General features: G+C 41.4%; 2 protein-coding genes across 9 annotated transcripts in view; both read left to right on the top strand.

The window, feature by feature from the left end:
• Window positions 1-1,576: 1,576 nt before the first annotated feature.
• YME1L1 (YME1 like 1 ATPase) lies at window positions 1,577-22,105 on the top strand. Of its 8 annotated transcripts, none has more exons than XM_083704855.1 (21): window positions 1,577-1,814; window positions 4,125-4,256; window positions 5,358-5,520; window positions 6,476-6,574; window positions 7,608-7,717; window positions 8,611-8,752; window positions 9,020-9,103; window positions 10,647-10,729; window positions 11,385-11,475; window positions 12,431-12,583; window positions 13,374-13,506; window positions 14,453-14,515; window positions 14,987-15,099; window positions 15,967-16,122; window positions 17,290-17,441; window positions 18,348-18,474; window positions 18,574-18,647; window positions 19,759-19,845; window positions 20,315-20,449; window positions 20,635-20,735; window positions 21,822-22,105. In XM_083704855.1, exons 1-21 carry the CDS (start codon window positions 1,782-1,784, stop codon window positions 21,823-21,825), a joined length of 2,235 nt encoding a protein of 744 aa, XP_083560981.1. In that variant the 5' UTR covers window positions 1,577-1,781; the 3' UTR covers window positions 21,826-22,105. The 8 variants fall into 8 exon arrangements, with proteins under 8 accessions (XP_083560981.1, XP_083560980.1, XP_083560985.1 ...); XM_083704854.1 differs by having other exon boundaries at window positions 1,578-1,814; window positions 8,611-8,758; XM_083704857.1 differs by having other exon boundaries at window positions 1,582-2,173.
• The window catches only part of LOC310827930 (mycocerosic acid synthase-like), a 68,481-nt gene continuing 54,924 nt past the window's right edge, over window positions 9,362-22,918 (top strand). Inside the window, exon 1 of the mRNA XM_083704550.1 lies at window positions 9,362-9,376. The gene's annotated coding sequence lies outside the window, so the exon portion shown is untranslated. The remainder of the gene's footprint in view (window positions 9,377-22,918) is intronic.

Here is a 22,918-nt window from a genome sequence, read left to right as displayed (position 1 = left end):
ATTCAAGAGACAGGGCGTGTTCGTTTCATCAGATGTCAAACAGATAAACAACTACAGTATATGGCTTTTAGAGGACATCTGAAGGAAGGGGTGTTTTTAATGCTTGATGTTTTATGGTGTTTTTTATATTTTGCTGGAGTGGCTGGGGCATATAAATAGTAAAATAATCATCACCTCATCGCTCTGTCCGGAGAGAACCAACAACCACAATCATATCATGCAAGCTTTCAAGTTTTCCTGAACTCATCATCAGGCTGCATGCTAAACAAAACAATGGGGTGGAGGTGGGGCGGGGAATAGAATTGTCCAGGAGTCCTTTATCTTTAAGGGTGTGCGATAGGCAGAAATTAGATCGATATTGGTGTCTAATATCACCATTGGAATGGATGAAGCATCACCAATTCAATTGCTGTATGTCATGCACCTATTAAAGGTCAAGGAACCTGGAGTGGGGGAGGGGGGTTATTGGAAACTTTTACGTGATTGTATACGTTTTAACAAAGTGTAAAGAGTAGGGTTAAATGTCAATAAAATGTAAAAAATAGATTTTGTGACAACTCAAATGAATAAAGCCAGTGCTTTTTTTCTAGGGGTATGCATACCGCTAACCATTTTGTGAATCTTTGTACTTTTGTCCATTTCCTGCATTTATTTTCTCCGATTTGGACTATAAAATGGTGATTTTATTGAGTCAAAATGAGAGTACCCCTAAATATTTTTTTAGAAAAATGCACTGAATAAAGCAGATGTCGTTGTTGAAAAATGCACATTTTGCATTTCGTTGTCATTTAACCCCAGCTTTTACCTGTCAGTTGAAGATAACACTTTATGTATTTGATGCCGTGAACTGTGGGTCAATGAAAGATTGTACCATAATAAATATGTTGCTGTGTGTGTCATTTTGTATATAATCTGTCTATATAAATATTAGCATTTATAAATTGCTACTGAGTTCAAGGCCAAATGTGGTTTTGGGAGAAGGTCTATAGCTCAATGTTAAGATCTTGTATACAGCTTGTATACACCTTGTATATACCTTGTATACAGGCCCCAGGTTCAGTCCCCAGCCTCCACATAGGGCTGGGCCACGGTGAGAACAGGGTGCTGGACCTGGACTAGATGGGCCTCTGGCCTGATCCGGCAGGCTCTTCATATTTATTTTTTCATTCGTTTATAAGCCACCGTGCCTCCCCATTTTATCCTAACAACAACCCTGTGAGGTAGGTTAGGCTGAGGGTAAGTGACCCATGGGTTTTGACTCCCAGGTCCTAATCTGACACCCTAATCACTACACTGCCCTCTTATGTTCCTGTTATGCTCTTTAACGATGATAATAATGCAGGCCGTGCAGCTGGGTTGCCTGAGTGAGGTTTCTCGGTAGGAAAAGCATTAGCAAGCAACACGAATGCAATACGAGCTGCTCCTCTGCACCCCATCTAGCTCTAGGAACCCCAACGGCGCATCCATCCCGCACTCAAAACTCCCCGCTGAGTCTTAAGCGCCGCTCCACGTTGGCCAAGAAAAGGGGAGAGACCTGCGGGTGACCCGGAAGCACTTCTTCCTGGGCCGCCCACATCCGGGCTAGCGGACGAGCGTTCGCGTCGGGTTCGTCGCGGGCTGTGCCGGCGGCAGGAGGCGGCCATTTTCCATGAGAGCGGAGTAGCCTCCGAGTTCCCCTTTTTCCCCTGTCCAGGAAGAGCCCGGAAGGGCCGAGAAGCGAGGCCCCGGCCTGAGGTTGCGGAGAGCGGGCCGGTCCGTCTGCGGGGCCGGAAGTGGCGACGATGTTTTCCTTCTCCACCACGGTGCAGCCTCAGGTAAAGGCCTCGCGGGGGGAGGGCGGGGAGTCTCGCTCCAGGAGGAGCAGCTATTGTTCTGCGTAGCTACTCGGGCTGCTGGGAGAGCCGGGCCCAAGATGTCGCCGGCGGCGGCTGGAAAGAGATCTGGGGCGGAAGGAGAAGTGGCCGCCGGCTGCCCGGCCACTTAGAGAGAGGCGGGTTTCGCGCCGGCTTTGCTCAGGAGCGAGTCGAGGTTTCGCGACCCTTCAAGAAGAGCCCAGCTGGATCCTGTTTCCGAACAGACAGCTTCCTCTCACGAAGCCCGCAAACAGCCTCCGGAGGACAGTGGATTGGCCTAGTATCGAATATCCAGGGCTCTGCTGCTACTGAATATGGAGGTTCTGCTTAGCCACCCGTGTTTAAAATCTCCGTGGGTCGCGGCGCCGTTCTCAATGTTATCACCTTCCCCTCTAAAAAAAGTAATCAGCGCAGCATGTCTTTGGAAACTAAACCGTGACGTATTATTTCCAGTTCGGACGCTGGTGCTTGTGAATTTTATTAGACCCCATTAGAAAAGGGACAGATTACTGTATTTTTCCGTGTATAAGACTATATTTCCCCAAAACCTTTTAAGTTTAAAATTGGGGGTCATCTTATACACGGAATGTTTAAAATATTTATTTCTTAATTTGGGGCTCAAAAAATGGGGGTCGTCTTATACATGGGAGCGTCTTATAGATGGAAAAATATGGTAATATCCATGCACCTTACCGAGTGACATTCAGTGTCATGCAAATGGACTTCTCTCAACCCCTTTCCCCACACAACCCTCCACATCTGCACTGGAGGACCCATCCCTATCAAAAAATAAACCCTCTGAAACAGGTTTGGGGGAATAGTGGGGCTCCGTTCCTCCAGTCTGTTTACTCCTAGACAAACACTATTGAACTTTATCAAATGCTAATAAAATTATGAATCTTCGTTTTGCCCTACCTGCTTAATTGTCTTTCTTCTGAACTAAAAAAAAGCCCAAGCCCTTAAACTTTTCCTTAATAGTATTGTTAGACACACAAGTTCTAGGTAGGCAGGTCTTGGGTTTAAAGGTCAGTTGGGTTCGTGTACAGTAGAGAATAAAGAATTTTATTCATTTTACAAAATTTAGAAGATTCTTTTTAGTTGTCATGGCTAGCAACTGTTGGTAGGCTAATCGTCCGTGAATGCTTGATATGGTTTAAATTGATGCTACATTGTCAAGTTTAATGTCGTAAAAGCAGAAATCTCAGAAAATCAGAAATCTCAGAAAAGCAGCTGTACCCTTCCTATCTAATACTGTACAGTGGACGCTCAGATTGCGAACATGATCCGTGCGGGAAGCACGTTCGCAACCTGCAGTGTTCGCACCCGTAGCGCTGCATCTGCGCACGCGTGAGTTGCAATTCGGCGTTTTTGCGCAAGCAGGCACCAAAACCTGGATGTAACCTGTTCTGGTACTTCTCGGTTCGGCGCGGTGCACAACCCAAAGCATCTATAACCCGAGGTATGACTAGTTGCCTTTTTGAAGAATTTTGCATGATGTAACATTGTCCATGGATGACATTTATTGCATTCCTATGTAGAATGCTTTGGGGGGGGCACTAAATCATGCACTAGAGTTGGGGGACTGATGAAAGCAAGATGGGGCACAAAACAGGTATGTCAAGTTTCCAGTTAGAGTAATATGTAAAGAAATGTGATGTTGTTTTAAAAGTACAGTCATACCTCTTGTTATGTGTTGCGTGTTCTCAGGATATGAACACGGCAACCCTGAAAGTGTATATTTCCAGGTTTCACCGTGCGCAGAACCAGCACGCTAGTTGCAGACTTTTGGGGGTGCGAACGGCACCCTGGAACAGATTGAGCCCGTAACTAGAGGTACCACTGTATGTTCTGTTTTGTTGAAGCTTATGCACTTAAGCAATTTCTTGTGATCAGAAGAAAAGCCAAGGAGAGATGAGTCCTGAAGCAAAAACAGTAGAAATCGATTCTTCTTTAAGAACTGCTGAATGCACAGCTAGACAGAAAGAATACTAAATTACATTGAACCCTGCCTTTTTGTAAATATCAGGAAATTTGCGAGAGGCTGTTTCTCCTAATAAGCAGGGCACTGGTTTCTTGGTACTGAAGGAAATTAACTATTTCCTTGCAATAATATGTTTATTCTTTTAAAAAAGTTGTTGCTTTGTGTTATAGAAAACATGCCCAAAGCATTGGGTGTTTTTTTTAAAAAAAGGAAAAATGATTTCTGTTCAGATTAAATTAACGTAGTAATTTTAAAGATAATGCTTTCACTTAAACTTTCTTTTATACTAGGTCACAGTTCCATTGAGTCACCTCATCAATGCCTTCCATTCACCCATAACTCCAGCTCCATCATTTGCTACACCATCTACCCAGTGTGTACAAAAGGAAGCAGCACCCGAACATGAGGTACAGAATAGTGAGGTAAGAATTCTCTGATAGGAGTGATAGGTTTATTTGTGTTTGTGTATCATTTAGCATGATTTAAATTTGCTTGGTGCCTTACATGTGGCATAAAAAGGAATCTTATAAAGCGAATTTTGATACTCCTTTTAGTATTCTATACTGTTCTGGAACAATCCAGATGGAGTATTATTATTATATACAAAGCTCCCCACTTAGTTTTGAAAATAGAGAATTTCCTGATATGCAAGTATTCATTTGTGCACAGCTGATTAAATATTTTTTGTGCACTGCAGTTACAAATATAATGACAATTTTTATTAAATTTATTACCCTGTTCTGCTGAAGTTGCCTTTTTGAAGAATAAGACAACTTACTTGGTCTCTAAGGTGCTACTGGACAATTTTTTAATTTTTTTGGAAGGATTCTTTTAAAGACTTTTTAAGAACAAAAACCTCTTTTTTAGGGACTTGATTCTTTTAAAGAATTTTTTTTTGGAAGGGTTTTTTTAATAATCTTTTTCAAGATTTTATTTATTTATTTCAACTACGGCAGACCAACACGGCTACCTACCTGAATCTAGAAATATGGGGTTGGGTTGCAGTCCTGCATGCATTTACCTGAGAATAAAGTTCAGAGTTAACATGCATAGGATTGTATTGCCAGTTACAGCAGAAATTATAGCTCTTTGAAACTGTTAGTTTACGAGGATGTCTGCTGTAGAGCTACAGCCCTTCAATATGAATTAGCGATGTATATTTTGCAATAAGGTCAATGATAATTTCTTGGTGTTTGAAGCTGCACCAAATAAAGGCTTTTATTGTACGTAGATACTGCTTTCATTTTCTTTGAGTAAAGAGCAGTGATTTCAACTTAGAAATTATATTTTGGAAATTAGTGACTGCACAGTTTAAACAGTTGATGGAAATAAGTTGATATTTTGAATAGCCTTAATGATTGGGGCTTGCGGGAATGAAATGGGAAAAGTGTGTGTGTTCCAATCTGCTTCTACTTTGGGGACCCTTTTTAGAATCATAATAGTTGGACATTTCTTCTCTTTTTCTTGTTTTGAGTAATCTGATGTTCTTAAACATTTCCATTCTTCATCTGTTCTTTTTACAGCCAGTACTTAATATACGAGACCTAGGACTTTCTGACTTGAAAGCTAGCCAGTTTGATGAACTAGTGGACAGGCTACTACCTGGCTATCGTGTAGAAAACAAAATCTCTTCACACTGGCAAACATCGTACATATCTGCACAGTCCTTCTTTGAAAATAAGTATGGTATGTCTTAGGATCTTATGGCAGCGAAAAGTTGAATCACTTACTTAATTGAAGCCGAGGCAGCATCACATCCCACCTCTTAATATATGGTTCCAGTGAGATGCTTGCTTTCGGCTTCATTTCCATGCTTATTTCTTCTATGAGGCCCCTGTAATGCAGGGATGGCAAAGACATTTCAGCATGAATCCTCTTTCCCTTCTGGGCATCCTTCAGGTGGATGTAGGAGTGTGTGTGTCATGCCTCTGCTGAGCAAGATTAGAGGCAGAAGTGGGCAGAGCAACAAACATGGATTTGTGCACCACAAAGTAGTTGCACAATTGTGTTATTAGACATAAAACACATATTGCTTACATCAGTGGCCATAGTTAAGAGCAATAAGAAACATGCAAAGAATGTGTGCACACCCATTTAATTCTATATGGGACTGTACCTGAACTTAGACATGTAAAGAACCACTTCCCTGATTTCATATGGTGAGTAAGAACTTTCTTGAGGCAACTGAGTACTGGAGCTTTTATATACTTAAATAAGTGTTTGTTTTACAGGCTGTTGACATACTATTAAGTACCAACGTAGTTCAGTGTGGGCTAGTAAACATTTTTGTGGACCTTTTTTCAGGGCTGCTTTTCATAATACAGCGACTGAATAAAATATTATTTGCAGCCTAGGAATACAGAAAGCAATCTTGTTCCCAAGAGGAAGCTCTGTTAAGCACAGCAGGACTCACAGATAAATGTGGATAGGATCAGCATGTTCATTCGAGAGTGAATCAGACTGATTCACTCTCAAATGAAATTAAAAATGTGAAGTTTATTTAAGTTATATATGTTTTGAAATAGATTTTGGAGACTCATTTTATCCTGTAAAATATTTTAAACCTATAAAGGTTTTCTAAAGCCATTGTTTAGCTTAGTGATTGCAAAATAATAATAATGTTTTTATGGTAACTCCCTAGGTTTCGCAGATGTCTTTAGTGTCTTGCGCTCATCTTACCTGTACAGACAGCATCCTAGCCCCCTACAGAGTGTATGTTCAGATCTTCAGCGTTGGCCAGGTATGAAGTAAGAATATTCTTCTTGATTAAATTGATTTATCTGGCTGAAGAACGTAGTATATACTACAAGATGAATCCTGAGTTCCCATCAGTGGAACTCTGCTCATGTGATGCTTGTTAGAGGAAGGTGGTTATTCTCCCTGACTAATTCCTGTGCCTCTGAAAAGCTGTTCCAGAGGGTTGGAACTTATCCCTGCTTCACAGGAGGTGGACCTGGGGGCTGAGAATGGGACAACTCTGGATCCAACTCTCTAAAATTACTTATAATTTGTATGATATAGATGAAAGTATTTTGCCTTTGAACATATTTAGAGTATATTATTATCTTTACTCTGTAGTCATAATAATTAGTTGTATTTTTGAAATTTTACTTTCATTGCCAGTGGTTAATGTAACACATGTAGTGACAGTCAAGCCTTCTCGGATTTCTGTTTCTCACAAGTTTAGAATTCTTGACTGAACTTTATTGAAGGGAAGGGAGTTAGTATTACCTAACTAGCAATTGCCTAACTTGCAACTGATGCAGGTACTCTTATTTGTCTGTTATTTGCCGTTCCTACGAAGTTTGGAGACTCCACAGGAGCTTCTGTACATATGAATGTTCTATATTTAGCAAGATCTTAGAACGTATACATTTCCAAAATGTCCTTTAAAATTGCTTGCTTGAATAGAGTCAATTGTTGTTGCTATTCTTTTAAATAACATAACTGGGATCCAAAGAGCAGCCTGCAGGGTGCTTAATGGGGGGCTGAATTTTCAAATTTGAACAGCAGCCCCTTCCCTTTTCCCGTGCTGCATTAAGCTGCTTTGAAACTCCAGATATTTTTGTATGTGATTGTGTACAGCATGGAGGAATACTGTTTTGGGGGAACTACTCAAAACACAGACACCCACAACCAAAAGCACAGAACCTGGCGTTTGGCTCTTTGCATAGGCTGTGTTTCAGGACTTACACTAAAAAATTAAGGAAGGAAAGAATTTGCATAAGAATTTCTGTTACGTTATCTTGAAACAATGTGTTATGTGTTTTAAGTTTTTATTCAGACACGAGGTTTTAAGACATTGAAATCAAGAGCAAGACGGCTGCAGTCTTCATCAGAACGATTAACAGAAACAGAAAATGTAGCGCCCTCATTTGTAAAGGCAAGTCTAAAGATTTGTGTGTTCCGATCATAACCTCTTCTGATGCCTGTTTTATACGGTGTCTTAAAAAATACTTGACCCATTTAAAAATTGGAAGCCAAGTCCCTCTTCTCAGGTGTTTGTAGACTGAAGTAATTGAGGACAGGTAAAAGGGGATTGAAAGGGAGGGATCAGGAAGAGATAAGGGATTTATGAATCATGATGGTAGTTAGGTTGTTAGAAAGCTGATGTAGGAAAAGATGGGTAAAAGGGATAATTGCTGATAGGAGGTATACAAGCGGAATCCTTCTAAAATACTTAAATGACTATATACCTTTTTACATCTAGAACGTTAACAATTTCAGCTAAATGGTACTGTAATCCAAGCACTGTAAAATCCAACAGACAAAGAATGTCCTGGAGACTGATGGATAGTGAGATTTCACTGTAATTATTTGAATTGCTGCACAGAATTCTAGGGTGCTGTCCAGTTACAGTAATCTGCTTGTACAACAGAGTTTTGCTCACACCAGCTTTCCATTCCTCCCCACTCTGGTCTCCTGCTCTGGAGGGTTCTCCCGTCCCGAGCAGGAGTGAAGGACAGAAAAGGGAAGTCTCGTCATATCCACTGCCACAAGGTTGGCTCTCACCCCGCATGATGCACTTGCAAGCCTTTCCCTTGCAAGTGGTAGCATATCCATTCATATAAAAATTGAAAAGGTCAATGCATGCTGAACCTTAAGAGAGAGGAGAGTGCTCTTCTGCTCATGTTCTGTCCCCCGTTTCTCACATGCATCTGGCTGGCCACTGTGAGAATAGGTAACCTGATCCAGCAGGCTATTCTTATTATGTGCCCAAAAATCTGACCCCTGGTTTAAAAACTAATGCAAGTGTTTTCTCCATCAACTCCTTAGGGTCTCCTACTGAGAGATAGAGGACCTGATGTTGAAAGTGTAGATAAACTAATGAAAACAAAAAAGATACCTGAAGCTCAACAAGATGCCTTTAAAACTGGATTTGCAGAGGGCTTTTTGAAAGCACAGTCACTCAATCAACGTAATGGTTTGTTTGTCTTATTCAAAGTGTTCTGTTTTGTATATGTGGTGTTAGAATGGTGTTACAGGTCGCATTTAAAATACACGGTAAATGAACCCCCTTTGTGCGGTATTCATATATGGTAGAAAAATAAGAATTAGGCAGCAGGTTCTTCATTGTCATTGTCCCACAGTGTCATCCCCTTATCAGTTAGTCTAGCTGATTCAGTTTCCTTGGATTTTATACAGTACAAAAATTGTTTGCCTAATATATATTTTTCTTCTTCAGATTCCATAAGACGAAACCGTTTCTTTGTCCTTGTTCTGATTCTGCTTGGCCTTTATGGATTATCAAAAACTCCTTTTTTATCTGGTAAATTCCCCTTTATGGATACTGGTTTGTTAACTTTTCATTCTTCTTTAATCTTTCATTTCCTGTTTTGCTTTGTAAGCCACAGTGATCCATGCGACGGTCACCTCCAGGCTTGACTACTGTAATTCGCTCTATGCGGGGCTGCCCTAGAAGCTGTCCCAGAAACTCCAGTGGGTGCAGAATGCAGCAGCAAGGATCCTCACGGGGTCTCTGCCATGGGAGCATATTCACCCAGTGCTTTTCCAGCTGCACTGGCTCCCGGTGGAGTACAGGGTCAGAATTAAGGTGCTGGTTTTGACCTTTAAAGCCCTTCATGGCCTAGGACCCTCATACCTCCAGGACCACTCTTCCTGGTATGCCCCACGGAGGACCTTAAGGTCCATAAATAGCAACACCCTAGTGGTCCTGGGCCCTCAGGAAGTTAGATTAGCCTCAACCAGAGCCAGGGCTTTTTCAACACTGGCTCCGGCCTGGTGGAACGCTCTGTCCTATGAGACCAGGGCCCTGCAGGATCTGATTTCTTTCTGCAGTACCTATAAGACAGAGTTGTTCCGCCTGGCCTTTGGCTTGGAGTCAATTTGATTCCCTCTTCCTCTTTCTTTTTCCTTTCTCCTCCTGTGATGAGGCTGCATTTTTATGTTTTAATGTTGTATTTTAATCTTGTTTTTAAGTTGTATTCATTCACCTTGTTTTTCTTATAGTTTGTTAGCCGCCCTGAACCCGGCCTTGGCTGGGGAGGGTGGGGTATAAATAAAAATTATTATTATTATTAGTCTGTTATTTTAAGTCTAGATTAAAATCACAAGTTGAATGAACTCACAAAGTGGTGTACACTACTCCAGGTGAAAACATCTAGTGTTCTTTTCTCTGAAAGGAGTAATAGTTGGGGAAATATATCTTAGTAAAATTTGAACAAGAACATTTCATAGGCCTCACTTTTCTTAGGACAGTTGAATAGTTAGTTTTAGCAGCCTAAGTAGTTGTGTCTCCTACTGCTTTTCAACACAGTCGTAACTTGGTTCTCGATTGGAATCCTCTAGTTTCTCAGATCAGACCATTATTTTTAAAGAAAGATTTGTATAGATCTAGTGTGTCATAGAATTACATCTATGGATATTTCTTCAACATTCTTCCAACCCAGTTAAGTTCTTGCATTTCTTCCAGAAGCTTTGGCAGTGAGTTCAGTAATGGATCATTGAGAGTTCCTCATTGTAGAGATTTGGTGTGCAGGTGATATGATTCAGATGTAGGAGATGGGCTTGGGGGTACACTGCACAAGTCTTTATAGGTATAAATATCTGTTTAGCTGGGACTCAGTGAATAGCCTGATAGTATTGGATGCTGAATCATTACTGCAGCTAAACAGATGTGGGCATAGTCAGTTCTGAGAGCCACACGTAAGAGTACGATACACGTGAACTAAAGAATTAATTTTTTAAAGAAATGCTTAGTTTAACATTGGTAGGCGCAAAAATTGCTATGACAAATGATACTGACAAAATGACTTGTCAGTACATTAATCTGTTTTAACCTTTGCTTTTAGTGCGTTTTCGAACAACTTCTGGGCTTGATGCAGCTGTGGACCCTATTCAGATGAAAAATGTTACCTTTGAACATGTCAAAGGGGTAAGTTCAAATGCTTGATGTCCACCAACTATTGAATTGAAATTCATTTATGTAATACAGTGATACCTCGGGTTACATACGCTTCAGGTTACAGACTCCACTAACCCAGAAATAGTGCTTCAGGTTAAGAACTTTGCTTCAGGATGAGAACAGAAATTGGGCTCTGGCAGTGCGGCAGCAGCAGGAGGCCCCATTAGCTAAAGTAGTGCTTCAGGTTAGGAACAGTTTCAGGTTGAGTACGGACCTCCGGAACGAATTAAGTACTTAACCCGAGGTACCACTCTATATGTTATTAACTGTATGCCTTGGTTTTTCAGTAAATGTTTTATGTTATATAAACATAGGTCAGAGACCAGTGTAGTTCTGTGTCTGTTGTCCAGTGGGACTTCGGACTTTACTTTCTTAAAATAGCAGCCTTCCTCTTGCCACAGGGCAAACTGCTTTGGGAAGCATGGGAGTTTCCAGGCCAGCTGACTATACAGCAGGGGGCCTTGTATTTTAAAAGAAAAAAAGTTATACTGGGGGTGCGCATGAGCCTTTGGCTGTGCTTAAAAATAGCTCAGGATTGTGACCATAAAGCTAATTTGGCCAAATTATAAAACAGGTCTTTTAAAAATGTTGACATAATATATTTTTAAATTTTAAATGAATGAAGGTTGAAGAAGCAAAGCAAGAGTTGCAAGAGGTGGTAGAATTCTTGAAAAATCCTCAGAAATTTACTGTACTGGGAGGAAAACTTCCTAAAGGTAAGTGTGAGCTTTTGATTATTGACAGGGGCTTTCATGGGGGTGTTCATCCCACTTGTTACATTGCAGTCCTATTTGATTTATAATAATGTGTTGTCCCTGAGAGGGATATGTAACCTCATGTGCCCCTTTCATGAACATCGTTAAAATCCTACAGCAGGTATTCCTCCACCGTCAGAGGCATTTCACAGGGTCCCCTCACTCCCCCAACACACCCCTGCATTGTGGGATAAATTATACAAGTCCTGACATACTGGGAAGGAAACTAAGAAAAGAAAACTGCAATGGGAAAGGAAGAATATATCCAAAGCAGGCATAGAAAAAGGCAGTTTGTCCACCTTTGCTACTCCTCTTTTTGGATTGCTCTGCCCTTTGTGTCTTTTAAATTTGTATTTAGTTCACCCCTCCCCTTTTGTAACTCTTGTGAATTAACTTTTTTCACTCAGGGGAGTGTGTTTGTTGTCCAGATTTTCTTTATGTATACTCTTTGTATTGGGTGGGGAACCTCTGGCCTTTGGGCCTAATTAAGTTTTGCCATTTGGCCCAACAGCCTAATGACCTGACATCATGTATGATTTCAGAACCGGTGTGGGCTGCTAAAAAGGTAGCTGGGCTCTTCCAAAAAGGGCTTCTGAAGTTTACAAAGAGCAGCACAGGGTTCTTTGCAAGTCCTGGGTGATGCTTTGAAATCCTGACAGTCAGCTGATTGTTGGGGTTGGAAGCGCGTGTCACCTGACATTGTGATGTTAGGTGATAGACAGATGGGTGGTCCTGCCCTTATATTAAATACCTGCCAGATCCACATCCCTAGCCTGCTTCATTGTTCTCCCCTAGCTGGGCTGAAATCTGCAGGGACTAGAATCACTTGTTGAGAAATTATAAAAATTGGGGTAAACATGGGTGATAATCAGTTCTCCGTATGCTTTGTCATAATTTTATTTCATTCTTTCCCCAGGTATTTTGTTGGTCGGACCACCTGGAACTGGCAAAACTCTTCTTGCTAGAGCTGTGGCAGGAGAAGCTGATGTTCCATTCTATTATGCCTCTGGATCGGAATTTGACGAGATGTTTGTTGGTGTTGGAGCCAGTCGTATCAGAAACTTGTTTAGTGAGTACAACTTAGTTTTCCCTTGAAGATTGGCTGTTTTCATGAAGACATGTATACCTGAAGGAGCATCTCCACCCCCATCGTTCAGCCCGGACACTGAGGTCCAGCTCCGAGGGCCTTCTGCCGGTTCCCTCATTGCAAGAAGTGAGGTTACAGGGAACCAGGCAGAGGGCCTTCTTGGTAGTGGCGGCTGCCCTCTGGAACGCCCTCCCATCAGATGTCAAAAGTCAACAACTATCTGACTTTTAGAAGACATCTGAAGGCACCCATGTTTAGGGAAGTTTTTAGTATCTGATGTTTTAATGTATTTTTAACCTGTTGGCAGTCGCTCAGAGTGGCTGGGAAAACCCTTATTTCAGGAGTGTGGATGAACACACTTTGAAATCTAGCAGTTTCTTATTGAATAAATGCTCTTAATAGAGAGTCTAAGCTCTCTATTAAAATAAAGAAGGCTCTAGCAGGCATCAGGAAAATTCAAAAACATTCTCTTATTATTATCATTATATCAAAAGTCTGAACAGTTGTAACCCAATATACGTATGTAAACATTCATTCCAGTCTGGACCTTTATCATGGACCCATTGTTTTATCCCTAATTCAGAGAACAGTTTCCTTTTGACTGTTTTCTAGCTAAAATAGCAGTATAGACACCGAAAAGCTATTTTTCTGGAAAAGTGCAATTCATGAGGGTAGCCAGAATAAACTTGTGAATCTCATATTAGAAATGTGTGAGCAATACAAAAGGGTGTTTGTAGTATGAAGAAATAAATTTGACATGTTGCATTCTTAGGGGAAGCCAAAGGAAATGCACCATGTGTTATATTCATTGATGAGCTGGATTCTGTTGGTGGCAAAAGGATAGAGTCTCCAATGCATCCCTACTCAAGACAGACCATAAATCAGCTCCTTGCTGAAATGGATGGGTAAATACTAATTTTCTTTCTGAGCCAAGGCATTATCTGTTATATATGAACATCAAAATAAGTGGGGTTCATAGGGAGAGGTGTGTGGCCCCCCAAGCAGTAAAATAATTTGAAATCTGATATGTCACTTGGAAAGAATATCATAGCCATTTAAGGCATGTTTAAATGCCTGGTATCACCCTATACATCAGGGTAGCCAAGCCCTGGGAAACCCCAGATTACTACACTGCCCAGCAGCCATACAGTTTATACTGATGCTGCTATTCCAACTAGTTGGTAAGCTTGCAGCACCCTCTTCTTTTTTTGACCAGGGCACAAAGTGGTTGGTATGCAGGCAAGGATTGTCTAGGTGCACAGCATAGCATAGTTTAGTTAGTAGGGATGATGCCTTGGTGGTTACACTAGAGTGGCAGGTCTACTGATCATGCTTTGGGCTGGTGTCTCTAATTACATCCTACCTACAAGCCTGTTTCATCGAGCTGTTTGCCTTGATCACTTCTAATCCAGATTTAGGACATGTCACTCATAACTAAGCTTTCAAATTTGCAGCCATAAGATGGGCATGGAAAGAGGATAGATTCTGAGTTCTCTGAATACCAGTTGCTGAGGGGCAAAAAATGGGAGGGCATGCCTTGCTACGAGGCTTCCTAGCAGCATCCAGCTAGCTGTTCTTGGAAATGGGATTTTGATTCACTGGACCTTTGGTCTGGTCCAGCAAGTCTGCTCTTACATTCTTACTAGTATTCTTCTGGCATGGCTGCAGATTTCCAAACAAATGGATGAGCCCCACTCTGGAGCCTTAGATTGCTTTGAGTCATGCCCAACAAAGGGCTTGCAGTGTGCGTTAAGCCCTCACTGGACTGCATGGACATTGCTGTACTCATTGTAAGAACAGAGAAACTTCACACCGAAGTATATTAACAAAAGCTCTCTTTTTTCTCTCAAGCTTTAAACCCAACGAAGGCGTCATTATCATTGGTGCAACAAACTTCCCTGAAGCCTTAGATAAGTATGTGTGTGTGCGTATATATGCATAAAACGTAACTTTGCATGGTTTGATTTTGTGCATATATGATTTTGAAAGCGTAGGTCAGTAATAGCTATTAAAATTTACATGGTACTATTCTTGCATCATGTCTATATTTTTATCTTTGAAAGCAGCACTCAGAAGGACTAGCCCCTTCTAGCTATCATTATCAGGAACAGCAAAAATGACAGCAACGGCAGCCGGAATGTATCTATGAAGTGTTGGTTCATAAAGTACCTTTTGCCTTGGGGGTTCCTGTAATCCAAGGAGGGTTGTGTGGAGGCTATTGGCTTGTGTGAAACAATCTTTAGTAGGTCAGAAATATATTAGCTGCTCACTTTACCCCATCATGTTCTTAACTCTTAAAAAAATAAAAAACTTTTAAGTCATCTGGTTAGCAAGGATCTTAAATATATTGAATCATTCACAGAATTGTTTTTCCTCCCCAATTAGTGCTTTGATACGTCCTGGCCGCTTTGACATGCAAGTTACAGTCCCCAGGCCAGATGTCAGGGGCCGAACAGAGATTCTGAAATGGTACCTGAATAAAATAAAGTATGATGAATGTAAGTATAAATACGCAACTGTTATCTTGGGGGCAGGTGATACAGAAAGTTGTTGTAGAGTGGCTGTAAATTTTAATCTGTTTCTAAGTCGCTCTGTGACTTCCCTAATTTAGATCTGTGTTTTGAGTTCTGGATCGCCTTGAATAAAACAAATCTCTCTGTTCCCCATACTGAGGAATCTGAAATGGCTATAGCTTTTTCCCCCTTTTGGCCAAAGTGGATGAAATTTAGGGCACGTGAGCTATTCCAGTGGATTAAAGCATGCTAAATTGCAAGCAAATAGGACCAGGGGCTTTTTGAGAAGTGGGGGGAGTAAAACAGATTTATTCCCCACCCCACCCCACCCCACAATCTAATTGGGTGGTGGTGGATAGGGAATAACTTCTTAATAAAGAAAGCATAACTGTTGATGTGCTTTAGCAAAGAACAATTCCAAGCTCTTCAGTATTCCATAGGCAACCTTTTGGACAGCCTCACTATTTTCAGTGTCCACAAACATATAGGAAAATATGGAGCTATAAGGTAAAGAAAAGTATAGAAACACAGCAACACAAGATTTCGTAGAGGCTCTGATCTGTCGGTTTATTGACATTGTACATTGATATGAGGAGGGGGAGGAAAACCCCCAATTCACTCCAGTTTTTGGCCCACACACAAAACCCCTAGTTATTACATGCTTGTGATTGAAATTCAGAATATTGTCACCAGTGGGAGCCAGAGTCTTTGATTCTGCTTACAGTATTGCTTGAATAAATCAGTGCTCTGTTCTTGATCCATATTGTGATTATGTGAAAAGCAGATTTAAAGAATATTATTAATTTCTCAGATTAGGCTGATATAGGACTTTGTGTGTGTGTTTTACTGCAGCTATTGATGCAGAAATCATTGCAAGAGGAACGGTAGGATTTTCTGGAGCTGAGTTAGAAAACCTAGTGAACCAAGCTGCATTGAAAGCTGCGGTTGATGGGAAGGATATGGTTACTATGAAGGAGCTGGAATTCTCAAAGGACAAAATTCTTATGGGTAGGCTATTTCTGAATTTGAATTTCTGAATTCAGCGAGGTAAGTATTTTGACCTTGGGCACTTCATTGGAGTTAAGTTAACAATACAGCGCTTACATGCTACACTGAGGGTTTTTGGGTTCTTGGAAGTTCAGAGGTAAGGAACCCTACTTGTGACATGGAAACATAAAGAACCTAAACATAGCTTGCCTTTGAGGAAGCGTGTTTCAGAACCTGAATGTGTGCCTAAAATTTCCTGGAAACAGGCCCAAAGGTTTATTTGGTTTCTGTAACCTTGAATCCTCTGACCCAGGCATAGGAAAACTCCGGCCCTCCAGATGTTTGGGACTACAATTCCCATCATCCCTGACCACTGGTCCTGTTAGCAAGGGATGATGGGAGTTGTAGTCCCAAACATCTGGAGGGCCGGAGTTTGCCTGTGCCTGCTCTGACCCATCATCCTGTATACCAGGGGTCAGCAAACTTTTTTTTGGAGGGGGCTGGTTGACCATCCCCCAGACCTAGTGACGGGCTGGACTGCGCGTGCGGCGGAGGAGGCTTCTCTCTCTCTTTCCCCCAGCCACTCCCCTCCCCCAAACCTAAACCCGGGCCACGACAGCCCCTTCCCAGAGCCCCAAGGTGGGGGATCATTCTCCTTGGCCCCTGCACCTTCCGGGCAAGGGTGGCCCCACAGCTACGCCCTCTTCTGCTCGCTCTCCCGTAGGCAGGCAGCGCACTTCGCCCACCCACTTGCTGTGCAGGTGGCCACGAGGAGACCATCCCACTGTGTCCCCTTTGACCACGGAGGACGGTGGGGCCTTGGCTCCCGTCTTGGGGGGTCCACGGCAGAAGAGGGCAGATGAGCGCTGGGCCACCTTCTTGGCCAGGTTGGGATTGCTTCTGCCACCGCCAGGGCCCAGAGGCCTTGGTGGGGTGCCCGAGGGCAGCACAGAGCCAATCAGCCGAGGCTGGCGCTCGGACCCGGGGCGGCTTCCACAGCTGCAGCAACAAAACCCTTCAGAACAGTTCAGTGAGGACCGAGCCTACTAAGTCTCCACTTCAGTGTCTGCATGGTGGTGAGAAAAGCAAACAGGGTTGTGGGTGTGCGTGTGCGTTATGAATAGAATGGAGCATCTGCTTGCATTTGAACACTTTTCAGCTTCTGTGATTTCCTTTCTTTGATTTCAGGCCCTGAGCGTAGAAGTGTAGAAATTGATGATAAGAATAAAACAATTACAGCCTATCATGAATCTGGGCATGCCATTATTGCATACTATACTAAAGATGCGATGCCAATCAACAAAGCTACCATTATGCCACGAGGACCAACACTCGGACATGTGAGGATTTTGATTTTGTAGAGAATACCCACTTTTGACTAGGCTTTGTCCGCTTTACTGCTTTACTTTTTCAACAGAGCTGGTATCAAACACCTGGCAATATATCTCCATAGTATAATGTAATTGAAATGAGAACGTGGTTGGTTGCCGTGGCATTCGTAACGGAGGTTCACCTTCATTACATAGGCGCCAGGCGAAAACGTTTCTCTATAACCAAGCCTTTGGCTGATTAACATCCTGCGGCCTTTTAAATGTGTATTTGAAGGGAGGATTTACTGGTTTGTTTTTGTTTTGCTATGTATTTTATGTTTTCATTTTCTATCTTTATGATCTGAACTACCCTCTGATCTTCAGTTGAAGGGTGGTATACAAATTTAATAAATAATAATAATAATAATTGCGATTTTAGAAATGTTTTATATACACCCTGCAGTGCTGTCAGTTCAAAAAAGACATCCACATTGTGGATGAAAACATTCATTCATATGGCTCTGCTGCATTTTGAACTTTGAAACTGTATTGCCCAAATACATGCACAAAATTGTTTCATAGCAGAGTTGGAGGTTCCCTAGTCCTGCTGCAGGGTCTGTGTGTAGAAGGGCTGTTACCTTTAGTATACCATAAGCCAAGATTGGCCACCAGCAAAAAGTTGCTGTTGATTTGTTTCTCGCTAGGATACTGCATGACCATGACAGGTCTGGGCAGAGCCTGCAAGGCTGCAGGTGTCTACTCTTTGGGAAGCAGGTTTTAGTTTGGGGTAGAGAAACCAACAAATGTCTCAGAAGAGTATCACGGCAGTCAGTATCCTCTAACTCGCCTTTGTTTCAAGATTGTCAAAGCAACTACAAAGTGTAATTTGCTATTTCCATGAACTTTAATCTCTGCTCACACAATTTTGTATTAAAGGTGTCTTTGCTGCCAGAAAATGACAGGTGGAGTGAAACTAGGTCCCAGCTGCTTGCCCAGATGGATGTTAGCATGGGAGGAAGAGTTGCAGAAGAACTTATATTTGGGGGTGATTACATCACAACAGGTCAGGAAAACCCCGAAAGAAACAAGATTAGTATTCAAAATGTTTAACTTCTAAATCGGAATTACTTTTGTATAATTTCTTTTGTTGTTGTTCATTTAGGGGCTTCTAGTGATTTTGACAATGCTACTAAAATAGCAAGGCTCATGGTGACTAAGTTTGGAATGAGTGAGAAGGTAAGATCTAAATATCTCCTGTTTGAGTTCTGGATGCTGTCCTCTTTTCTCTCCGCATTGATTAGGAGTCCTTCAGGACGTGGTATCAGATCCTTGTATTAAATTGCTGTTATCCCTCTCTGGATCTTTAGACAGTGTATTATAAAGCGAAATTTACGTTACAAATTGAAAATGTGTATGTGACCAACTCAGCCTTACAGATTATCAAAGATATGAACAGCATGGGTGAATAAGAAACACATTTTGTCATTTTTTTCTTGGAGATTATACTGTACAAAGCAATTTACAGTATGGACTTGACAAAGTAGTAGTGATAAGTGAGACACTGCTGCTCTCCTGGCCTCCCTCCTGACCCAAGTGCCAGGGTCACTGGCACTTACCAAAAGGGGTGGGGTGAAGCATGGGAGTATTAAATTGGTGCAGAACAATGGAGCCAATCTCCCCAAGCTTCACCCCACCTCTTTCCCCCTGTGTTGGAAGTCAGGAAAGCAGCTGTGCCCCACCCACAGCACCTCACCAGCCGCTACTGTATATGTTACGCTGCCATGTTCATTTCACAGCACATTTGAGGGGGGGGGTGTTGCTCTATACCATAGGGAGAGCTCAATCAAGCACCAGAAAGCATTTGCTCCTTCTGCCTGTATTCCCTTATATGTTTTGTTTCCTCCTGGTCTGCCCCTTCCTTTCCGTCATCACGGATAGTGAGATTTCTCTTAGATGCATGATCTTTGTAATCTTTTTAAAAAGCAACAAGTTAAGGCGATGATTAAAAATTAATAGTGAATAATTTAATAGGATTATTCAGCAAAATGTGTGATCGGTGACGAAGGCTGCAGTCATATACACTTGCAGGGAGTAAACAAGTCCAGTTGTTGACAGTGGGACTAACTTTTGAGTAGACATGATTAGATTTATGCTGACAAGCTCCCTCCCATCCAGATTTAACAAGGAAGCTGTGATATAGTGCTGGGATACTTCTGTGTACAGCCACAGCTGCTTAAATATCAGACACCTTGAGGGCCTGTTGCAGCACAGTAGATATTATTTGCTGGGATGTTAAATTGCACCACAATTGCAATGTAAAATGTCTCTTTCTCTTGCTTTCTATAAGCTTGGTGTCATGACCTACACAGATACAGGGAAACTCAGTCCCGAAACCCAGTCCGCAATTGAACAAGAAATAAGAATGCTTTTAAAGGTAAGAAAAAGTGTGATGGAATAACTGGAATAAATACTGGGTGAATAAAGTTTTCCTTTCCTTGGGTTTCATGTATATATCTAGTAAACCATAAAAATGGCCTAAATTCTAATTCAGTTCATGGTCCTGTTAAAAGTTCAGGAACTTCCTTTAGCACTTACTAGCAATAGAACGTTCTTCTAGCTCCTTGTTGCTAGTAGATTCCTTTTTCATATTCAGTTATTTATCTACCTTATTTTTCCCTTCCATCCATTGTGTTTCTTACTTGTTTTAAACTAAAAGATTTTATGGAGTCTGGTTTCTGCAATGAGTATACAAGAATAAAATTGAAACGTGAATATTTGTGGCTTTATTGAAAATATTAGTTCAGGGGTCAATCTTAAAACAGTTTTTAGAATACATGTCTTCGATTTCCAGTTTCATTGCAAATGATCCTTAATGTGTGTGGTTTTTTTTTATTCTGTGATAGGAATCATACGAACGAGCGAAGAATATATTGAAGAACCGCACAAAAGAGCACAAGAATTTAGCGGAAGCATTGCTGACCTATGAGACTTTGGATGCCAAAGAAATTCAGATTGTTTTAGAGGGGAAAAAACTAGAAGTGAGATGATAACTTCCTTGTTAAGCGTTCTAATGGATTACTTGCAAGAATGCAGTAGTCTACTTATGCAGTGTAGCTCCCCCCCCCCCCGATGCTTGTGTGGTAATAATCACATTTCTTAAAGATAAGCAAATTTGTCTTGTGTGCTTTTGTTACATTTTACCTAACTTTTTGTATTTCCATAGAAAGAGATGCCAGGAGCAAAAGAAGTTCCCACAAGTATAGATAATACGATCTCAGGGTTGAATCCTGCTTCTTTGGAAACCTCAAATACTGATGCTGAATAGTATGTTCTTAACATATCTTCCCTAGCTAATTGCTCCATGTGGACTTGAACATGTTCAATCTTGCGGCTTGAGATCCCTTGAAATGCTGCAGGATTTACAAGTTGCAGAGGGGATGACACCTCCATTTAGTCTTAATTCCGTGGACAGTTTATAAAACCATCACTCATCATTTAGGGGAAAAAACCACAGATTTTATTTAGCAGGTCACATAACACTACAGGAAGCTGGGAACTGGCATTGCTGTAACAGAGCTGTCTTCTGCCCCCCCCCCCCATTGGTCTTCTTATAAATGCCAGGGTGTTGGAATCCTGGAGCGCAATAACTGGGCAAAGAAATAATAGGGATTTCTGTTTGGATGCCTTTAGATCACATGACGGGGACAGGACGGGACGGAGTGGAATTTAATAGCTATGAAGAATTGCACTGCCTCTTCGGAGTCAGTTGGGAAGACACTTCCAGTTTAGTTTAAGTGGTATGGGGGTATAACTGCATTGCTCTGAAAGGTGCTATCCTGTTGGATTTTTAAAAATGAGATTGTGTACGGCTGTTTTGAGAGCTCCATCAATTTTCTTAGAAGCCCGTATTGAATCAGTCAGAGAGTAGTTTAGATTCCTCTTTTTGTTCCTTTTAAATCAGTCCCTTTCCCCCAATAAAAATACAAATTTTTTATTTGAAATCTTCAAGTCCTTCAACACAGGTTATGAGCACATAGTACCCAAACAGTAAAATGTGTTCAGTTATCTTCTGAAATGCTAAGAGTTGGGCTAGGGTGGAGTGAGAAACAATTGCTAGTAATACTAGTGTTTTGTGGGAGGATGGGCAATGGGTGGGTTATTCTCACAACTTTAACCCCTACACTTCTCCATTCAAAATAGGCATTTAAAAGAGAAAAGGTTTTGTGCCAGTCAGTGGGGGGAATGGAAGAAAGTTGGCAGTGAACTTTCAAACTAGTGCTAACATGACGTTGCTGTGAATACAACTTGACAGTGTACTTAACTTTTGAATTGGTTTGGTTTAAGAATTCTTTCATTCAGCAAATCCAGTACTTCAGTGCAACTTTCTTTTTTTTTGCTTTTCCCATTCAGCTAATCTAGTAACACATGGAGGGACCTCAAGACCCTGTCTTAAAGCAGAATACCAAGCTGCTATGCTGACACATTACAAATATACTCTTTGTAGTGACTTACAGTGAAAGATGTGCAAATAAGGCATGCGTGGCACCTTTTTTAAAGACAATAAAGGTTTGTTTTAATTATGCAGAAAGCTTTTCCTCATTGTAAATTGCTTTATCTCTGGTTTCCCTCTTATGTAAATTGAGGTGTACAAAACATATCTTAAACCTGTAAATAAATTTGAGAGTTAACCGAAATGTGGAATTTTTTTAGTGGATTGGATTTCCAAAGAATCTTTCTTTCGTTTCCTTCAAAATTGATTTGTTTGCTGTTACTTCAGCATGTTAGAGAAAAATAATGCAAGTGGGGAGACAGGAGAGGAAAAAATCCCAACATTCCCTGGCTTCCCATCAGCTGGAAAATATATCCATGGAAAGTTCCCTATTACACAACAGACTCTGCTCCATCTCAGCAAATTAATATCATATGCCTTTCATGCTATAAATTTGAACTGCATCTGCACACCTAGCTACCATATATGCTAATAATTTAAAATTTTAATTAGCAATAGTTCCTACTGATTATCCAGATTTAATACTATTCCTCACAAAAGCTGGGATTCTGAAGTGAGATATCCACACAGCGGAAGTTGCCTTGAGTTCCAGTCACAACAGAGAGACAGCTTAAGGTCCAAAGAGTTTGACTGCTGCAGAAGATCAGGCTTCAGTAATACAGTTTGGGACTTGATATATTCATACACTTTGTAGGCTTTGCAGATAAAGATATGTACAAGTAGAAAGTATTTCTGTTGCTCCAGCAATTCAAGACATAACACGGATTCCGACAGCACTCACTGACTGACTCAGGACAAGACACCGGACAGCTGAGCAGAGATGCCTCCATCATCTATATCAGGCACCCCCAAACTCGGCCCTCCAGATGTTTTGGGACTACAACTCCCATCACCCCAGCTAACAGGACCAGTGGTCAGGGATGATGGGAACTGTAGTCCCAAAACAATTGGAGGGCTGAGTTTGGGGGTGCCTGACCTATACAGGTGGCACTGGACT

The sequence above is a fragment of the Podarcis gaigeae genome (genome assembly GCF_964106915.1).
Source record: "Podarcis gaigeae genome assembly, chromosome: 12".
NCBI classification, from domain to species: Eukaryota; Metazoa; Chordata; class Lepidosauria; order Squamata; family Lacertidae; genus Podarcis; species Podarcis gaigeae.
The sequence above is the reverse complement of the archived record's forward strand: the minus strand, read 5'-3'. Positions and strand labels throughout refer to the sequence as shown.

Bases quoted from the DNA above. Each gene is read 5' to 3' on its own strand.
- YME1L1 (XM_083704852.1), top strand. From the start codon at position 2,168: ATGGAGGTTCTGCTTAGCCACCCGTGTTTAAAATCTCCGTGGGTCGCG. The intron at 4,257-5,357 runs GTAAGAATTCTC...TTCTTTTTACAG, and splicing joins ATGAGGTACAGAATAGTGAG to CCAGTACTTAATATACGAGA. The intron at 15,100-15,966 runs GTAAGTATAAAT...GTTTTACTGCAG, and splicing joins TAAAATAAAGTATGATGAAT to CTATTGATGCAGAAATCATT.